The sequence below is a fragment of the Hippocampus bargibanti genome, linkage group LG10, assembly GCF_051943395.1.
Source record: "Hippocampus bargibanti isolate YZ-2025 linkage group LG10, ASM5194339v1, whole genome shotgun sequence".
In the NCBI taxonomy this organism is placed as follows: Eukaryota; Metazoa; Chordata; class Actinopteri; order Syngnathiformes; family Syngnathidae; genus Hippocampus; species Hippocampus bargibanti.
The window spans coordinates 16,999,159-17,018,526 of record NC_142743.1 but is presented as its reverse complement, the minus strand read 5'-3'; the positions used below and the strand labels follow the sequence as shown (position 1 = coordinate 17,018,526).

Sequence of the window (19,368 nt, the reverse complement as noted above, 5' to 3'; positions counted from 1 at the left end):
CTTGTCATTTGTATTCCACGGAATAACTTGTGAGGCATCTAGAAACAAAAAACATAACCATTTACTTCGATGAAAAGATTTCTTCTGCCGTCATCTGTACTTCTTTGAACGTGTCGGACATTTCGCGTCTCATCCGAAAAGCTTCGTCAGCTAACTAAAATTGTGCTGGAAGCTCTGGCCCTATATGTATCCCTAATGTCCAGAGGGGGCGGTGCCAGACCTCTGCCTTGATAGGTCCCTGCTCTAAGGTTGGGGGGAGCATCGTGCGTACAACAGACGCCTGAGATCATTACCATGTAGGCTTAGTCATGCTGAGGAGGTGATACCAGAGCGAATGGGGCAATCAGGGCCAGTCATAGAACACAAACAGACAGGACAAAACAAGTAATCAGATTAGTTTAAGGTAATAGTCCTCTGCTCCCCCCAACCTTAGATCAAAGACCTATCAAGTCTGGCACCGCCACCTCTGTCCATTGAAGATACATATAGGGCCAGAGCTTCCAGCACAATTTTAGTTCTCTGACGAAGCTTTTCAGATGACGAGCGAAATGTCCGACACCTTCAAAGAAGTCCAGATGATGGCTGAAGAAACCTTTTCATCGATGGACCACTCCTGTACGACAGAGAGCTTACACAGACATAACCAGCTACTCCTTTCTTTTGGTTTCAGTTTAATTCCAAACCTAGCTTTCCTTCCCTTTCATGTCACAATCATGGAGTCTCTGGCTCCCCCCAAACGCAGTTGACCACACCCACAAGGAATTACAATCGTAAATGTTGAACAGGTTAAAATATTTACAATGTGTTTTTTTTCAAGCAGGTCATGATGGTCAAAATGGAATATTTCTACACTAGGGGCTTGGCAAATTTATCAGAGGGGGGAATGCCATAATGTCACTGAAATCCAGATCTGTGCTATCAAATGTAAAAGAACACGCTACTTAAAAAAATTCTGACACATTCCTGACTACCACGGCAGAGAACAGGCCCCTTCTTAGCTGCCGGGAGGGAGCGGGGGGTTGTCGATGACGGCCACAGCTGCCGCCGACAGACATCGGCGCTTCAGAAAAGCTCTGAAGAATGCTCCTGACCCTTTTCATCTTTCAGCGCCGTGGTGACCCACAGAGAGGTTTTACCTCTCAGAGAGTGACGGAGAGCAAAGCGGATGGCGTGACGGGGGTGTTGAAATTGGGATTTTCACCCGGCCGGCGAGAGTTCAGTCGGGTAGCTGTCGATGGAAGAGTCCATGAAGGACAGAGGATGATGAGATACAACAAAGCTGACAATAACCATAACTCATTCACTGCCATTCCCAAATTTATTCGGGGATTGAAAAGCATGACGTGAAGCGCCATTCCCGAAATTGTTCGGGTTTTGGTTTTTCTCGCGGGAAGGGGGTGCGGATCAAGCTCCGGTCAGATCTAGCATTTGCCTTTTGTACAGCTGCTTCCACGTCCACTGCAGATAACTCCAGACCCATATAATTTAGGAATTAACTCTTTTTTTTCTGCTAAAAGAAGAGAGTCTAAGGTTTCTTACGTTGAATTGAATGTTTATGTAATCCTAAAACTTAATATTCTGTGGGTCCTGCAATTTGAGTGAAAATGACAAAAACCCTGGCACTGGAGTGGACACATTTTTTCACATTGTCTGGCAGTAAATGAGTTAAATGAAAGTATGTCTGGATAGACGCCGTTCACGCAAAAACTCCAGTGTGACATTTATTTCACCAATTCTCCAAAGACTGATTCTAGCGATAACAATACCGTGTTTTTTTAAGTCATTCACTGCTAGATGACGTTATATGAGCTTGAAATGAGGGTGGTTGTCCAAAATACAATACAATGCGTACATATTGGTTTGTGTAGCGCTTTAACAACAGCTGAAGGTGGACTAAAGGACTAACATAGAAAGAGAAATGATGCCCCCTTGTGGAAGGGGAAAAAACATTGCCACAGGTCTGGACAGCGTTTATCGGCACCCAAATGAGAAAAACTAAAACCCGAACAAATTTGAGAATGCCACTCTGCGTCATAATTTTAATTCCCAAATAAATTCGTGAATGGCAGTGACTGAGTTAAACACGGCACTTTGGCTGTCACACGCATGTCCAAGTTCCTCGGATTTGACGCCCGTGTCAAGTTTCCGCTTCCATTTCAAAGCATGGGAGACTTCGTCAGTGAAACTGAAAAGTGCGTTCATCAAGACACAATGTTGTGTCATCATTCAGGCGGCAGACACCTTGCAATCTACCCTCAGAATTTGGGCCTCCAAACCACATTCAGCCACGTCATACAACTTTGCATATCCAAAGTGTGCCCCTCTCAAAGGAAAAACATAACTGTCGTGTAAATTAAGCTTTTCAAAGCCATTCTCAAACATGAATTTCCTTAAAAACATCAGTGATTTACAAAAAAAATGAACCAAAACAACATTGGGTTTTGCCATTATTCATGTAAACGGCCCCCGAGAGACAAGACAATGCGAAGGCCAACACCGCCGGGACGCCTCATGTGGTGCCGTGATGCAGACTCTCTTGACAACGGCTATTCATATGTGAGACACATGGAAAGGGGGGAGGCGGGGGTCACCGGGTACAGCCAGAAGGGGAACTACTAAATGACAAATAGTAGAGACCTAGCGCAGCAGTAATGCACATTAAATCACATGAACATCAAGTATAAAGTAGAAAAAAAGCTGCCAGGCCTTGGGGGGGAGTTCAGTCTCAAATCATAACGGAACCTATGAACAACCAGGCTTGAAATGAATGTCAATTCTAAATAACCGCAAGGGCAATAAATTTTAGTTTTGCAAGCTCAGGAAGCAACTTTTTTGACACAGCAAAAAATTTACAGTGAAACTGGTGTCAGATGCCATTGGTGAAAAATAAATTTAGGAAGAAAAATATGGATTATATGGAAATCTGAATCACTGTCAAGTATGAGATGAGAATATCAGCCAAGCTCATGTTTGTAAGCATTGAAAGATTCTTTTTTTTTACCGACTGACACCCATTGAAGGAACAACCTTGACAAGAGGTGCCGTTTTACAGTTTTCACTCTTAACTCATTCACTTCCAGACATGAGCAAAACTGTATCCAGTCCAGTGCCAGGGTTTTTGTCATTGTCACTCAAATTGCAGGACCCACAGAATATTGAGTTTTAGTACGACATAAACATAAAATATAGCGTTAGAAACCTTACACTCTTCTTTCATCAGAAGAAAAAGAGTTCATTGCTAAATTATATGGGTCTGGAGTTATATGATCTTGAAATTGGAGCGGATGTTCAAAATACAATGCAATACATACATATAGTATGTTTATATAGCGTTTTAACAAAAGCTGAAGCCGTAACAAAGGGCTAACATGGACAAAAGGTCTAATTTATTATGCTGTTTTATTATTTATTGCTTTATGCATGATTTTACTGTTTTGTGTGTTGTCTTTGTTGTAAAGTGTCCTTGAGTGTTCAGAAAGGCGCTTGTAAATTAAATGTATTATTATTATTATTATTATTATTATTATTATTATTATTATGCTGCCCCCTGGTGGAAAGTAAAAACATTGCCAGAGGCCATGGCCTGCACTTTATCGGCACCTAAGCATAAAAATAACGAACTAATTCGGGAATGGCGCTCTACGTCATATTTTCATTTTCCGAATAAATGGAAGTGAAGGGGTTAATGCACAGTCTGAACTTTCGAATCACTGATACGGGGGATGAGCATCCGGGAAAAGACTAATTACCTAACACTCATCCTTCATCATCAAAGCAACAGCTAAGTTTACACTTTAATCATGTTTGTTTTTTGCGTTACAATACATAATTTATTTTGAATCCCCAAGGATGATTTACAGCACGTGTGTCAAAGTCAAGGTTCGGGGGCCAAATCTTGCCCGTCACATCATTTTATTCGGCCCGCGAAAGCATATCATACTTGTGAAATTCCATGATGCTTGCTAAAGTCCGAACTGAAATTTCAAATTGTTGCATTTATACCACAATAAGTCATTATTCTTGACTTGAGATTCATTAATTTGTTGTGTGCTCTATATGTAATATGTGGAGGGCATTAAACATTCTAATGGCTTCCCCAAATTCATAACAGCCCCTGAGAGCGAACTGTAACTATGATGTGGCCCGTGGCAAAAAAATAGTTTGAACCCCTTGATTTACAGTGTTAAATGTTGCTTAAAATAGTGTTTCAACAGTCCCTAAAGGTCTTACGGTAAGTCTGTTTAGGCTCTAAGTCATACAGGAGTGGTCCATCGAGGAAAAGGTTTCTTCAGCCGCCATCTGTACTTCTTTTTACAAGCTTGTGAAATTCCACGATGTTTGCTAAAGTCCGAACCGATTTTTTTTTCGTTGTAAAAAGAAGTACAGATGACAGCTGAAGAAACATTTTAATCAATGGTCTTACGGTATTCATTACAATGAAATAATCATATGGAATCATGTCAGAAATACCTTAAATGCCCCCCAAAAAGGCACCATGTTAAGGTTGTATACTTTTCATTAAATATGTACATATTCTAAGCATTCCATTCACAAACTTGGGTCATTTTGTACAAAGTGCTCATTCTGTTCAAGATATTTCAACCTGATTCCATTATCACGCGCTGCATTTTTCCCGAAGGTGACTTCACAAAAGACAGGTGTCACTCAAAAGGGATGTTCTTTTACCTCACGGCTGTCATCAGCATGGGAAAATATTAGCTGGGAGAAAAAAAAATATATCTAAAATGCACAAAAAGGGACAAACTTGATGGCAGTTTGACTTGCGTTACGCTTCAGTTACCCAAACCCTTAAATGAGGAGCAGCGTAGAAAACGGCTGGATGGATGTTCACATTGATCAACTAGTTTCCTTTATCGCTCTCTGGATAATAAATGAGGGGTCATAAGGTTTAGTGAGTGGAAAACTGCCTCAGGGCTAGATGGGAGGATTTCAATATATGGAGTGGGCTGGCCAAAGTGGTTAATGGCAAGTGAAAATCCTCTCAAATTACGCATTTTCACCAAATGCGTTCAAACTGCAAGTATGAGGAGGAACAGATGTTTAGAACTTGACTGAATGTTTATCGGTATTTTTGGGTGAATTTTTAGTGTTGAATCTCTTGGTTTCTCTCCAAATGCATTTTAGCGGATAACAACTACTATACAGTAAAGTCTCGTTATATCGATATTCTCGGGAGTCGGAAAAAATATCGATATAACTGGACTATCGATCTATCCGATCCTGCGACATGTAAATTTTCTCCTTGCGTTCATAGAAATAGTATCGTAATAAGCAGTACTATTGATATAACCGATATCGATATAACGAGACTTTCCTGTACATGTAAATTTTGGCTATTTGTCGGCCAAGACGGTCCCTATTGTCTGCAAATGGTGACAGAACACTGTCCAGTTAATAAATACCATATTTATTTGAGTATAATGCGCACACGTGTATAACGCGCACCCCTAATTTTCAATTAAAAATCGGTAGAAAATTTTGTTTCACTTTTTCTCGGCTCAGTAACAGTGTATCAATTAAAATATGAAGAACACTAAATCGAAACTGTGGATATTGGTAATTGTGCAAAACAGCAATGCTTAACTCACGTTTCACTGTGGGCGAGGTGAGGAAAGGAAATGAAGCGTAGCTAAATAAATGGTAATCAACAATAAAAAAAGAGGAATATCCTTGGAAATGCTACCCCCTCCTGGAAGGGATAAAGCATTAAATATATAATAATAATAATAATAATAATACATTTAATTTCAAGTGCCTTTCAAAACACCCAAGGGCACTTTACAATAAAAACATGATATTTTTTCACAGGCCTGAGTTCTTTTTAGGTATAAATTTTTGTGCATTGTACTCGGATAAATACGGTAAGTTATTGACTTAAAATGGTCCATTTGCTGATCGGCTTTGTCCTGCTTACTTTATTTTTTACTGAATTTGACACCTATGGTGTACAGACAATTTTTTAAGCATTCCACCTAAATATCAGTCAGAAACTGGCTTGTTTCCACAGTCAGTGTCATCACATTAGGAATTTCACAACTTTTCTCACCATTTTAGTAACTATTAATAAAAAAAAACTCATTAGCTGTCTTTCCCGAATTGATTGGAGAATTGAAAAGTGTGACGTGGAGCGCCATTCCCCGAATTTGTTCGGGTTTTGGTTTTTCTTGCAGGGGTGTCGATAAAGCGCTGGTCAAACCTCTGGCATTGTTGTTTCCGTCCATGAGGGGGTAGCATTTGCATTATGTCCATGTTAGCACTTTGTTACACTACTAACTGTTGTTAAAGCGCTATATAAATTATTAAGTATGTATTGTATTGTATTTTGTCCAGCCGCCCTCATTTCAATATCAGATAATTCCAGAATCCCATGACTTAGGAATTAACGTTTTTTTCTGATGAAAAAAGAGAGTATACGGTTCTTAATGTTATATTGAATGTTTATGTAGTCATAAAACTCAATATTCTGTGAGTCCTGTAATTTGAGTGAAAATGACAAAAAACCCTGGCACTGGAGTGAAAAGTGACAAATTGAACTTGTGGTATGAGAAAACTTAAGGTATGAGGAATTATGAAGGAGATAACACCAAATTTAACACACCTACTTTCCTATTCACACCTGAAAACTAACTCAGCTAACATGAGTGAGAGAAAATGAAATATGCGACAAAACATTGACAGTACGTCAATCAAAACAAAACCCCATTCCCTCTATCCCTTTCGTACATACACTTTTGTTATTTGAAGCGGTTGGAGATGAAAGAGTAGCAATTCAAAGTCTCTTGGAGATGCCATGATAATTTGTGCCGCAATTTGTTTGACAGAAGACTAGTGGCAGCAAGTTAGCAGAACACTGCAGTAGAGCAGAGACTGTGGAGTAGAATATTATAGTCACTGAAGCAACAGAGTATAGCATGTGGGTTTATGATACACATTATGCGCTGAGATTATACAATAAAGAATGGGGTAACACACAACTATGGATGAATTGAAATACAATATCTATTTATTTATATAGCGCTTTAACAACAGCTTAAAAGCTGTTAAAAAGCTTCAAAGAGAATAATTGGAACTTAATGAAGTTCTATTGGATACAAGCAACCGGTGGTAGAAGTTCCTGCTGTGCAACACAGTTTGAACCACTCAACTCTTCTTGAACTTTGCCGCCAACTACCACAGGAGAAAACCAGCTTTCACGTGTATTTCCATCACTTACAAGGATCAAACTTTGAACTACAGCACAACCCGAGAAGCAATAGTGTTCCTCCTTCCAGGGGGGAAAAAACATTGATTACCCATGCATGTTGAAGACACAATAGGAGGGAGTGATAAAGGATGGGGGTAGGGAAATGGGGGAGCGAGTGTGTGGGAAGAGTACTGGCAGTGATGACCCCCTCAAACATCTCTCACACTCACACACACGCAAAACGGGTTGACTAGCATGATGAAACATGACCCATTTAGTCTTACTGATCTCCTGCCAAACACAAGCTCAACTTCACCACCATAGTAGACCTAACAAGCCCACTGAAACTCCTCAAAGTAACAATCAACTAAAACTCTCTTCTCTTTCTTCCTCATTCTTGTTAACCCCCCCATCCAGGTTGAAAGACGGAAAAGCACAAGGTAAGGCATGAACGACTTGAACTCACCCAAGCCTCTTCTTTAATCCTTCCTGTTCTTCTCCTCACTCCGGAGTGCACAAACTCCTCAATCACAAACTCCAGCTGGTGAGTCTGCAGTGTCGGGGCTACTAACCCCGCCCACCCACTGTCACATGACCACCATGGCCGGGAAAACTTTGCACACTCAACCCCCCCCCCCCCCCCCTTCCATTCAAGCAAACATGAATGAACATTGTTGTCGTAGCTGTTTGAATTTAATATGGATTTTTTAAAAACGAGTTTTGAGAAAAACAAACGGTACTTCCCCACCCCGTTACGTTGAACAACATTCCGATGGAGACTTTTCAAAATAGTATCACGATTATCAACAAACATTTCGCACCGCGTACATCATTGCCATTCCTCATTGTTTCGGAACATTTAAAGGTCAACCGACGTCCCCGGACAATTTGTGTCCATAATTTGTAAAATGACTTCAAATGACTTCTACTGAGCGTATTTTAATAAGATTCCACCGCATATAGCTATATTTTACGTTTTAAGACTCACTCTGAATATTCAGGAAGTCTTGTTTCTGAGTTGGTGACGAGTCCGTACGTGAAGTCATGAAAGGACCGCCCCCTGACCGTAAAAAAGACGCATTGTAGCGTCCTTCCATCACGTCAATGTATTTTGCTGTACATGTTTGGTCTGAGAACCGTGTTGCACCCAAAAGCCGCCAGAAGAGGGAGTACAAGCTCCATATAAGGAATTTATCAGCCTGTGTAAGCGGAGGTGGCCACTCGAGGTCGCCATTTTGTGCCTCTTTTCTGGTGATCCATTGTTGCCCCAATGTTGCCTCAAAATGGCATGGAATAAATTTTTTAATCGATTGCAAACATGTATGCTTTCCTCTTCAGAACTATTTGAATGATATTCATAACTGGATGTGTAACAAGAAAGCATATTCTCCGAATCTGAAGCCTTTGTTTGGATTCTCCAGCAATGCAAGACGTCTTGGCGTGACGTCACAAACTGGGGGCGGGACTTTCTGAAAATGCCCAAGTCGCAGCTCAATTTTTTGCAGACAAACAATACAATACATTCATCCTAATTTATATGGCGCTTTCATTTCATTTCATTTCGCATCATTCCACTTTTTTGTCATTCAGCATTGGAACATTCACATTTAATTTCTCAAACAATTGCGCAATTTGCTGGATGTTTTTGATTTGTCACAGAGACTTCCGCCATGGGCTCCGTCACGAGTCGCAAAGTCAAACCTCTAACGGTGCTTCCTTTTTAAACGCGCTTCATGTGACACGACTGTATTAGTTATGTAAATTTGATGATTTACGGTTTGTTGCCAGCGGTGGCCTCTCTGGAGCTCCTGCCTATCCATCTGGTGTGAAATTCAACAGATGAAATTCATCAACCAAGAACCTTCCCCTAAAATAAGATATTTTTCATCACAGCAAGAAATGTGCTGTGCAGTAAAACTGTGTACAGAACAAGTCCTGATCCTTTAAAGGACATGTTGAAATGTAAATGACTAAAGCTCCTTTAAAGTTTAAAACAACAGGAAACATTACATTGTGTTTCCAATCCATAAATCTCCATTGGTCAACTCTCCTTCCTGTGTGGTTGCTCAACCCAAAATGATAACACAAATGCATGGCAAACATTTTTCAGATTTAAAAAAAATATCCGAATAATTAAGATATTCTATTACTTTTTTCAATAGGCAAAGTCCCTCCTAGTTCCTCCATTTCCACAACATTCAGCACAAATGTTTCCTTCCTGTCAATGTTTCTCTAAATCTTGTTCACACTTGGTTGTAGTTTCTATGTGAGTATACAGTATATGCATCTACCAGTGATGGACCGTCAAGGCCTGCAAAGCTTTCTCTGCTGGCCTAAAATATCTGATGTTAATTATATTTTGTACATGAATCCATTTTGTCCATGGATAATGACACAAACTGCAACTCAATGCTATTCGAAGACAGATTGAATGTGTCTCAATGGCTCCACTTTTAGAGCACTGGTGTTAAACACAAGGCCCTGGGGCCAAATCTGGCCTACCAGGTGGATTCACGTGGTCTGCGAAATCAAATCATGTGTGCCAACTTGCTAAAATCTATCGTGAAATGTCAAATTGTAATAAATAATAATTACGTTATCCTGTTTCGACTCACTTCGATAATAATTAAACAAACTATTATAATTGGCTTGGCTGTTTTGAAAACCCCTAATCCATTCTATTTTTTTGCAAACAAATCATATTTTTGTGATTTCGCTATCATAAAATAAAAGTACTATGAATAAAATGGCTGTCTTTACTTTATCAGGTGTTCATGGCATCATTTAATATCCATTGTTCTTTCTGAAAGCTTTAAGAACTGACAGCCAGTGTCCAAATGCTTCTGGACAAAACTGCCCACTGAGCCAGCAAGACAGTGAACATTTTTTATTAAAGGTTTTCTGATTCTGATTTTTGCATTTCCAGCAAGACTGTTGAACCCCTTTCAGTTGTAACTTTCAAATATTACCTTCCCACAGTACGTCTCTCTTTCAACAAGGGGGATATTTTCCATTGAAGCATTCAGGAAACAATTATGAGCATGAAACTCATGACCACTGATGTTTGACCTTCTTATTTCTTTGTGGGAACTCAAGATCAAATGTGTCAGTTATTTTATGAAGTGTTAGTAGGGGAACGAAAAATCGTAGCTCTGAACTAATTTATGGTAAGTACAGTGATACCTCGGCTTACGAACGCTCTAGCTAACCAACTTTTCGCTTGACGAACATTAAATTCTCTAGAATATAATTTTGGCATACAAACTAGTTTTCGGGAAACACACGCTGGCTGGCGGACTAGTTGACGGCGGAAGAACACCAAACCACACGGCCGAACACCGCCACGGTGGCTGCCGAACTACTTTTCCACACCCCCTTTCTCTGAGTGCATATGTGGCATACGTGGTTTGTTTTCGAGTGGATACTTTTGCTTTTTTGGGACCGAAAAAGACCCCACAACAGGCCAGTGATAAGCGGAAGAAGACACAAAAGTCGAACAGGACAAGGAGATCATCGAAAAACACGAACAATGTGTGTGTTTGTGTGACTTAGCCTCCCAGTAGCAGTATGCTAAGTAGACCATTGCTACGTGTGGCTAAGGGTGTTTCTGTGTTGTCTAAGCAACGGTCTCAGGCAAGAGAAGAGGTTGAAAAACTTCTGTTGATTTGGATTAACGAAAAGCAGCCAGCAGGGGACAGTGTGTGAGGGTATTATCGCAGAGAAAGCACGGCAATTTCGCTCGGATATCATCAACAGGCAACTACAGCAACGACCATCACAAAGGTAAATAAAACGACTTTATTATACAGTACAGTTTATTTCTTTAATTACAATACATTAGCACATTTATTACATATAAAACAAGGTATATTTTGGGTAATTTTAAGGCTTATTTAGTAGAAAATTAATGAGGAAACAGATTATTCTCCTTTTAAATGGTTTCCTATGGGAAATTAATGTTTGGAAAGCACACTTTTCGCCTTACACACACTTTCTGGAAACCAATTCAGTTCGTAAAGTGAGGTATCACTGTAGATTGAATTTGAATTCAAGCACATTGGTGAACCTCATGATGAGGAAACGCGCATTGACGAATGTCAAGCAGGAGTCAAAATATTTGGAAAACCAAGCAATCTGCTCTCTCTTAACTCCACAACATAAAAAGTATTGACTTGTACAATCACACATGTGCTTTTCGATACCGTATAAGCGGCGTGATTGGCCGTTAGCTGCAATCCGATCTGAGCGCAGCGCACATGGAGGTGATTAACACAAGTTGCCTCCATGACACAGCCGCCCGAGTGACACGGTAACACTTCCTGTGTGAGAGGTCAAAGAGAGAGACAGAGACAGAGAGGTAGGCGGAACCGCTGGGAAAGGTTGGAAGGGTGAGGCCCAGAAATGGAAATGGAAGAAAGAAGAGGAACATCTGGCTCGCCAGGCATATCTCCAGGGAAGAGAGCAAAATCTGTCAGAGACTTCCTGTTGTGTTTCTTTTTCAGCCGAGGCTGTGGTGCTCCCCTGTGGTGCAAATGGAAACAGCATATGTGTGACGGATGAGGATGGTTCAGATCTCAACACACCCCAAAGAGACTTTATCACACTCTTGCATCCTGGTGCCGAGAAACAAGCTCCCATTTACGCTCACATTCACACCAATGGACAGAATAGAGCAGTGGTGGGCCGTAATGGCCTGCAGGGCCTTCTCTGCAGGCCTAAAAATATCTGAATCATAGCCTGATGGTAATGACATTTTGTCCATGAATTCTTATTAAATAATTCCAATTTGTCTTGGAGCTTCCCTTTCATTACTTTCTCCTTGTTGCTTCTGCTTCCCAGATGTGTGTTTTCATATTTAATCATTTAAGCAATCAAATTTCAGCCATTATTTGTTACCAAGGTCAGAAATCTATCTGGACACCTTCACAATCAGTTCTGTGGGCCCTGTTGCATCAAATGTGTCGATCAGAGTTTGCAAATTATGATTGTCTCGTCACTAGAAACTAAGAAAAAGGTCCTTATACTGATCAATGGTACCACCTAAATTTGTACTTTTGGTGTCCTTCACATGTGGCAGTGAAATCTGAACATCGCAAACTTGTGGCCCCACGTTAACATCAACTCGGGTACTTGTACGATGCCGTCTCACCTTCTCTTGCTGCGCTAACAGAAAAGAAAATATCCGTTTTCTCACAAATATGTACTCACACGGAGTTTCTATGTCATCGTTGCCGCAAACAACCTCTACTGCCTCCATTGTGCCTCTTGTCTCGAACCAAAGTCAAAAATCTGATAAAACCTCCTGATATCTTCACGACATCTGCCAACTGGACTGATGCCGATGCGTCCTCACTACTTCTGCTGTTCTGCAGCGAATTCCTTCCCTGATGAAGAGTAAACACGGCGACTCCAGGGGATCGGCCTTGTGGGGAATCTGTGGCCTCTTCCTGGATTAGTCGAGGGTTAGTTACGATGAACAACAGGGAAACGGAAGTCTGAATGTCTTCTCGGACCATCCCCTTGGTGATCTATTTGTGATGCACAAAAGCTTCTATGTACAAAGACCAGAGAGGTCATCTCACAGATCATGTACAGTACCTTCAGTTGAACCCAGAACAACTCTTCTAAGAGTCGTACAGTTCATTTTAGTTGCGTTGTGAAGGTTATTGTTGGTAAGGAACTTGGTTGGTTGGAAAGGCACTCAAACCAATGGTTTGAATGCCTTACCAACCAACCTTGCCAAGGATTATGGTTCTTCTTTTTTGTCGCCAGTGAAGGATTTTCAAACTAATATTCCTCCAAGGAAATAGGTGACCCTGTTCATGTTTATGGTGGGTCAATTGTGGGAAACAGGGCTCTCTTCTGGAAAGGGAGGTTATGTGACAGAGTGTGAAATTACTATAATCATGTCTGCATTGCTTCTAACATGCCAAAGAGCTCAGCTCTTTGGTGTCATGTTCAATGTGGAGGGGTTTTCCAACACACACACAGAAAAATAAAGGTAAGAAGTGGGATCAATGGTGACATTTCAGCGCTGACCTGAGAGGTCTTTGATGATTGGAATAGGACCTCTCTCTTGGGTGATTTACGGATTTTTCAATGCAATCGACACAGGCCGAATTCAAGGTCAAGAGAACTACCAGCAAATTCAGATGTCGACGCCGCAGGCCAGAGTGCTGCCCCTTTGTTGATCCAAAAGAGTAACAGTTAACTCATTATGTAGCCATATTTGAAAGTGGATATAGTACAAGGGCTTGAGTTGTCAGGATTTTATTAATATGAAGAAAAAAAAACAATCAATGACAAGGGTCGTCTCCAACGCTTTTCTTTACGAGCGCGACACAGACATAGCAGGGCTACACTTGTGATTTCAAAATGGCTGATTTCAATAAGAAAGGAAATCATGATAAACGATGAACTGGAAATTGAACTTACTACCTCTAAGGAAAGTATCTGGCTATTTTAGAAGGGACCATTAAACCAGTGGCGGACTGCCAAGGTCTGCAAAGCCTTCTCTGCTGGCCTAAAAATATCTGAATCACGAATTAATGTTAATTCTATTTTCTCCGTGAATTCTTATTAAATAAATCCAAATTGTCTTTCAGTTTGCTTTCATTACTTTTACCCTGTTGCGCTGCTTCCGGATGTGTTTTAAGCATTTAATCACATTTCAGCTATCATTTGTTGCCAGAGTCAGAAATCTACCTGGGAGCCTTCACAATCAGTTCTGCGGGCCCTGTCGAATCAAATATGTCAACCAAAATGTTGCTTTAACCAATCAGATTTCCCAAAAGGGTTCCCAACGCCTTCCTTAAGGCGCTGGTCAACATCAGAATTTTTGCAAACTAGTCATTAGCCAATCATAGTTTGCGAAAACTGCTCTGATTGCAAGCCGCTAGTGACAAGGGCATACTGGCCAGAACTATCAGTAGCAAGCTGAATAAACAAATATATTGTGATTTAATAGCAGTTTTGTCAACCCACAATGGCCGAAGGACAAGAACAAATGGATTTGGTTGGAGATTTACTGTTATGCCATTTTCAAGATGGACTTTTCAAGAAAAATTGGACATCATTAAGAAAGGTCAGTCGGCTATTTCCTAGCAAATGGTACCCTCTAGTCAAGTGGACTTGTAGTAAATCACACCACACTTTTTTTAGTCTGGATTGATTCAGACGTAGCACTACTGAAGGCTTAATGATGAAATCCACGGCCTGCCACTGCATTTAGCGCATATGCTAATGACGAGCATGAAAACGACTAGTAGAACACTCGTATGCGCTGAAAAGGGTAAGTCATTTTACTTTTTTGTTCAGTTTACCTTCACAGTGGTTGACATTTCTGAAATGTGTATAAATATTACTTAGGAAGATAACATTTTACTGTCTGCACTCCTGCAGGGGAGCTGGTACAAACCCACTTATGATAGAGACACACACATCATGTCATTTGGTTATTTTAGCATATGTTCAATTCGCAATTACACACACACACACACACACACACACACACACACACACACACACACACACACACACACACACACACACACACACACACACACACACACACACACACACACACACACACACAAATCCCCAAGCTGCCCCTTGATGTGGGCACAAGTCAACAGATGGCCGCACTGTGGTGCAACTGACCATCTGCCTGCCTTTCCACAACACACATGCACGCACGCACAGCAATTATTGTCCCTCCAGCATGTCATCTATCAAGCCAAACATCATTAACAAAGAGCCTGACTTGAACTTTCCAAGTGAATTGGAAACTTTATATTTTGCTCACATTCGAACTCAGTTACGACAGGAAAAGGCCCGTTTGTTATCGTCTTTAATTTTACTGCCTGGATAAAGAGAAAAATGAGATCAAATGAAAGTAAATACCGCCACTTTTTGCTGAATTCAACCCTGATGGGACATAATGTAGCCTGCCTGAATAAAGAAAAAAATGAGATCAAATGAGTGAATGCAGCCACTTTTTTGCTGAGTTCAACTCTGATGGGACATACTGCAGCCTACATTGTTTTGTTTTTTTTTCTCTAATGAGAAAGCATTGATGCTAAATATCACAATTTTGTCAGGAGACTCACAATTTTGACCACAATACTAACTTTATCAAGCAACTATTGACACAACACAGACAGTTCATTTGGAAAGTGAAACAAAAGACAATGTAAAAAACAGAATACATTTTTATACCAATTGAATGTATAAATAAAGAATGAATTTTGAATGAAAAATGGTGAGAATTGCTGGACAAAACATGCCTTTTTGCATGCGGTGTGTGAGTGGATATGAAATGTGGCCGGCAGGAGAAAATGGAAGAAAGTGGGAATAAGGAGAAGGGAAGGAGGGTGGGGATTAACTGTGGTTCTGGGATTTGGCAAAATGTCTTCAAATGACAAAGGTCGTGCAGCAGTGGTGGGAAACATCTTTAACCTTTGACTTCCCCCAGATGCTCAATGTAAACTTCAACTTCCGAACGCCTCATCTGGACAAGAGGAAAGCCCTTAAGAGTCCCTGAGTGAGTAAACTTGTTTGCGTCTTTGTGTCTGTCGGCCTCGACTGATCTAAGATATAAATCTCTGATTGAAAATATTCTCATGATACACCATGTAATATCCCTGCCAATGTTAAATCGGGTCTCGACAGTATATTTCGTTGAGTATGTTTGCTCTCATGCTGATAGAGTGCAGTTGGCAAGCGTCACCTGTGTTACACTGCTCCCTGGTGGCGCGTTTGGGAAGCCACCGGATTTGGGACAGCTGCCACTTGTTACAGATTCGCCTTGGTTTGACCTCAAAAGACAGATGTTAACGTTCTTTTTGCTCACTGTTGATTCATTTTGAATAAAGCAGACAAACAAGAAAAAATAGCTTAATTAACATCACTCTTAATACATTTTAATGCAACAAGCCTCCACAACATTAAATAGATGGAGGTCATCTTGTAACCTGAAATGTTTTTTTTTGGGTGGGGGGGATTATTATTGGATTGGATTGGATTTGCCTTTATTAGTCTCACAGTGGAGAAATTTACATTTCACAGCAGCAAAGTGATGAAAGCAGGAATAAAAAAATAGTGTATTATTGTTGCACTGGTCATTCTTGCAGCAGTCCTAGCGTTTCAACAGTAACGAAAATGGTAACTTTTTGTAGCGATTGAAAGTACTTGACGAGAGAGAAATTGCCTGATAAACATGTGTTTTTCAATGGTGATAGAAATAATTGATGATGACCATCCACTTTTTTCATCAGTTGCTTCATGATGTTAATCCAGTTTTTGGTTTGACATGAAATTTTTGGCAACAATGATACTCATTTTTTTAGCACCCCCCCTCCCCCAAAATATACAGTAATCGCTTTCTCAGAATCAGAATCAGAATCATCTTTATTGCCAAGTATGTAGAACACACAAGGAATTTGTTTCCGGTAGAACACGCTGCACTAGTATCGTTGTCAAAAAAACTGCTAAGTGGCACTATACAGTTCCATTTTGGCTACTGTTGAAAGAGTTCAAAGAGTTAATGGCTCTTTGAACTCTTTCTACTCCTTAAAGGACAACCAACACCATTTTTTGTTTCCTAACTGAAGTCAGAAAAACGTTGTAGAGCATTTAAAATACCCAAAACACGCAGGTTGATATTTTTAGTCAAATGCAAAACACTAATAAAAATTAGTTAAGTGTCCCAAAACGACTTCAAAATGACCCTGGAAATTGCGAGTTTCAGAAGGCGCCGCCCCCTTGTTTGTGACGTCACGTCAGGATGTCTTGGCTTGCTCTAGAATCAAAACAATGGGTTCAGATTTGGAGAAGATGCTTTCTTGTTACACATCCAGTTATGAATATGATTCAAATAGTTCTGAAGAGGAAAGCATAAATGTTTGCAATCGATTAAAGAAGTACTTGCGTATCAATTCGAGCCATCAGGACTCTGATGTAGCGTCCCAGAAAATGCACAAGATGGCGCCCAAGCTGCGTTGGAAACGAGCTGATTTGTCTGCTGAGAATTTGTGTCAACTAGAATCAAATAGTAGTCTTGGTGCAACACACAACGATTAGCCATCGCGTTATTTATGTGTTTTCCTTCTAATTTTGCCATCAACACGGATCAACACCAAGTTTTCAGACCAGACAAAGTACCCAAAATGCATTGTGTGTTGCTTTCTCGGTCAAGGGCGTTCCAGACCTGACGTCATGTCAGGCATCATCATCAACTCGAAAACAAGACTTCCTGAATATTCAGCCTTAAAACGTAAAATATAGCTATATGCCGTAGAATCTTTGTAAAATACGCTTTGTAGAAGTCATTTGAAGTGATTTTACAAATTATGGACACAACTTGTCCGGAGGCGTCAGTTGTCCTTGAAGAGACTCTAATTGCAATCACGCATGAAACCTACAAAATATTTGACGAAATTAAAAACAAAGAAACACAGCCATGTGTTACTTTTGTTACATTATCACCATCGTTATCAGGAGTAGCTTTTTACAGCACAGCCGCACATCAGCAGGGATGTTTCCGGAAAAGATAAAAAAAACTGTTTGATGGACTGATGAACAGCAGGCATGTCTGTCAAGATAAGCCATCCAATATACACGAGAAGAGACGATCGTCATGAGTGTCTGTCGTCATCCTTGTGCTGGTCAGCGCATTGTTTACGTCTTTTGGATTGCATCCAAATCATTAATTCAGTTTTTTTTACAGTTTTTGATCGTGTAAGATGAATAATGACGACCTGTATTCTTAAAATGTCATATAGGTCAAAATTCGCTATCCCTACGATGGAACTATGTGAACGTTTCACATTGAACTTTAATGATATCATGCTCGGAAGTTGACTAACTTGGATTACAAAACCCTCGAGAAAGAGAAATAGGAAGTGCTCCTGCGGGTGAGGGAAACAATCAGGTTGACGTAACCCGGAAGGAGAGAAGGGCGCACGTTTGTGTGGGTGTGTTTCAGGGAAGACGTGATGTCATTTCCTCTTGTGTGAATTAAATGGTCAGAAGAAGAGATAACCTTAAAGGACAACCAAGTTGTGTCCATAATTTGCAAAATGGCTTCAAATGACTTCTACTGAGCGTATTTTAATAGGATTCCACCGCATATAGCTATATTTTATGTTTTAAGACTCGCGCTGAATATTGAGGAAGTCTTGTTTTTGAGTTGGTGACGCGTCCGTATGTGATGTCACTAAAGCGAGTTGCTTGTTTCAAATTTCCCCATTGTGGGACGAATAAAGGTTTTCTGATTCTGATTCTTGTTCTGTAGCCCCAAAGGGACATAAGTCTTCTTGTGCTGGTCCCAAGCCCAGATAAATACAGAGGGTTGTGCCAGGAAGGCCATCCGACGTAAAAGCTTGGTCAAAACAAACATGCGGATCAAACCTCGAAAGATGGAGGACACTAATTTGCTTTGGTGACCCCTTGAAGGGAAAAGCCAAAAGGAAAAGAAGAACAAGAAATCATGCAAATTGTTTATCACAGGCCACCTAAAAAAACGATGCGGTGAGAAGATCATTAAAAAAAATGTCCAAAAAGTAGCAATGTTGTGCGAGATATTTTCCTCCTCGAGAGGAGTAAAAGTTGTTTCTCCAAATAAGACGATGGTGTTCTTTACATTTCTGGGCTGGGTTAAGTGAATCCAGATAAATAAAGGCTTCGGCGAAGAAAAGGGTATCACTAACAGCGCAGACTGATGTTTGCGGTTTCAAGCATCTGACATCGGCAAGCAATATCTCGGCATCCTTTAACAAGCTCAAACCACTAAAACCAACCAGAGGAGCTTTGAGAAATGAAAGCAAGACACGCTTCAAAAAGATACGTGTTTTTCTATGAGGAGGGTATTCTATTCAAATAAGCAACATATGTCAAGTTGTCGTGTCAATAGCAACAGTTACTAATGACAATTCTGAAGCTTGGATGTGATGTTGGAAGGCGACGAGCTTGGTACTTTCTGGTAATGGCGGGGCCCCATTTTCACATTCCGTGTTCCTCAATCCATAATGGGAATAAACAGGCAAACGAACGTCATCTTCATCTGCACCATAAGAGCTAATTATAAAATACTTGGCAGCGCAGCTAATAGAAGCATGACAACACCGGCATTTATCAAGACCTTACGATAGCATTTAAAGTGTAAC

General features: G+C 40.5%; 1 protein-coding gene across 5 annotated transcripts in view; it reads right to left on the bottom strand.

Moving 5' to 3' along the window:
- septin9b (septin 9b) overlaps positions 1–19,368 on the bottom strand; it is a 78,433-nt gene that overhangs the window by 20,564 nt on the left and 38,501 nt on the right. The window contains exon 1 of one of the 5 annotated variants that reach the window (XM_089006361.1): positions 12,413–12,571. The exons of 3 other annotated variants lie outside the window; for them this stretch is intronic. In XM_089006361.1, coding sequence (XP_088862487.1) covers positions 12,413–12,461 — 49 coding nt within the window. In that variant the 5' untranslated portion in view covers positions 12,462–12,571. Of the gene's footprint in view, positions 1–7,670; positions 7,746–12,412; positions 12,572–19,368 lie in introns of those variants that run through there. One more of the 5 variants, XM_089006362.1, reaches the window with a different exon arrangement.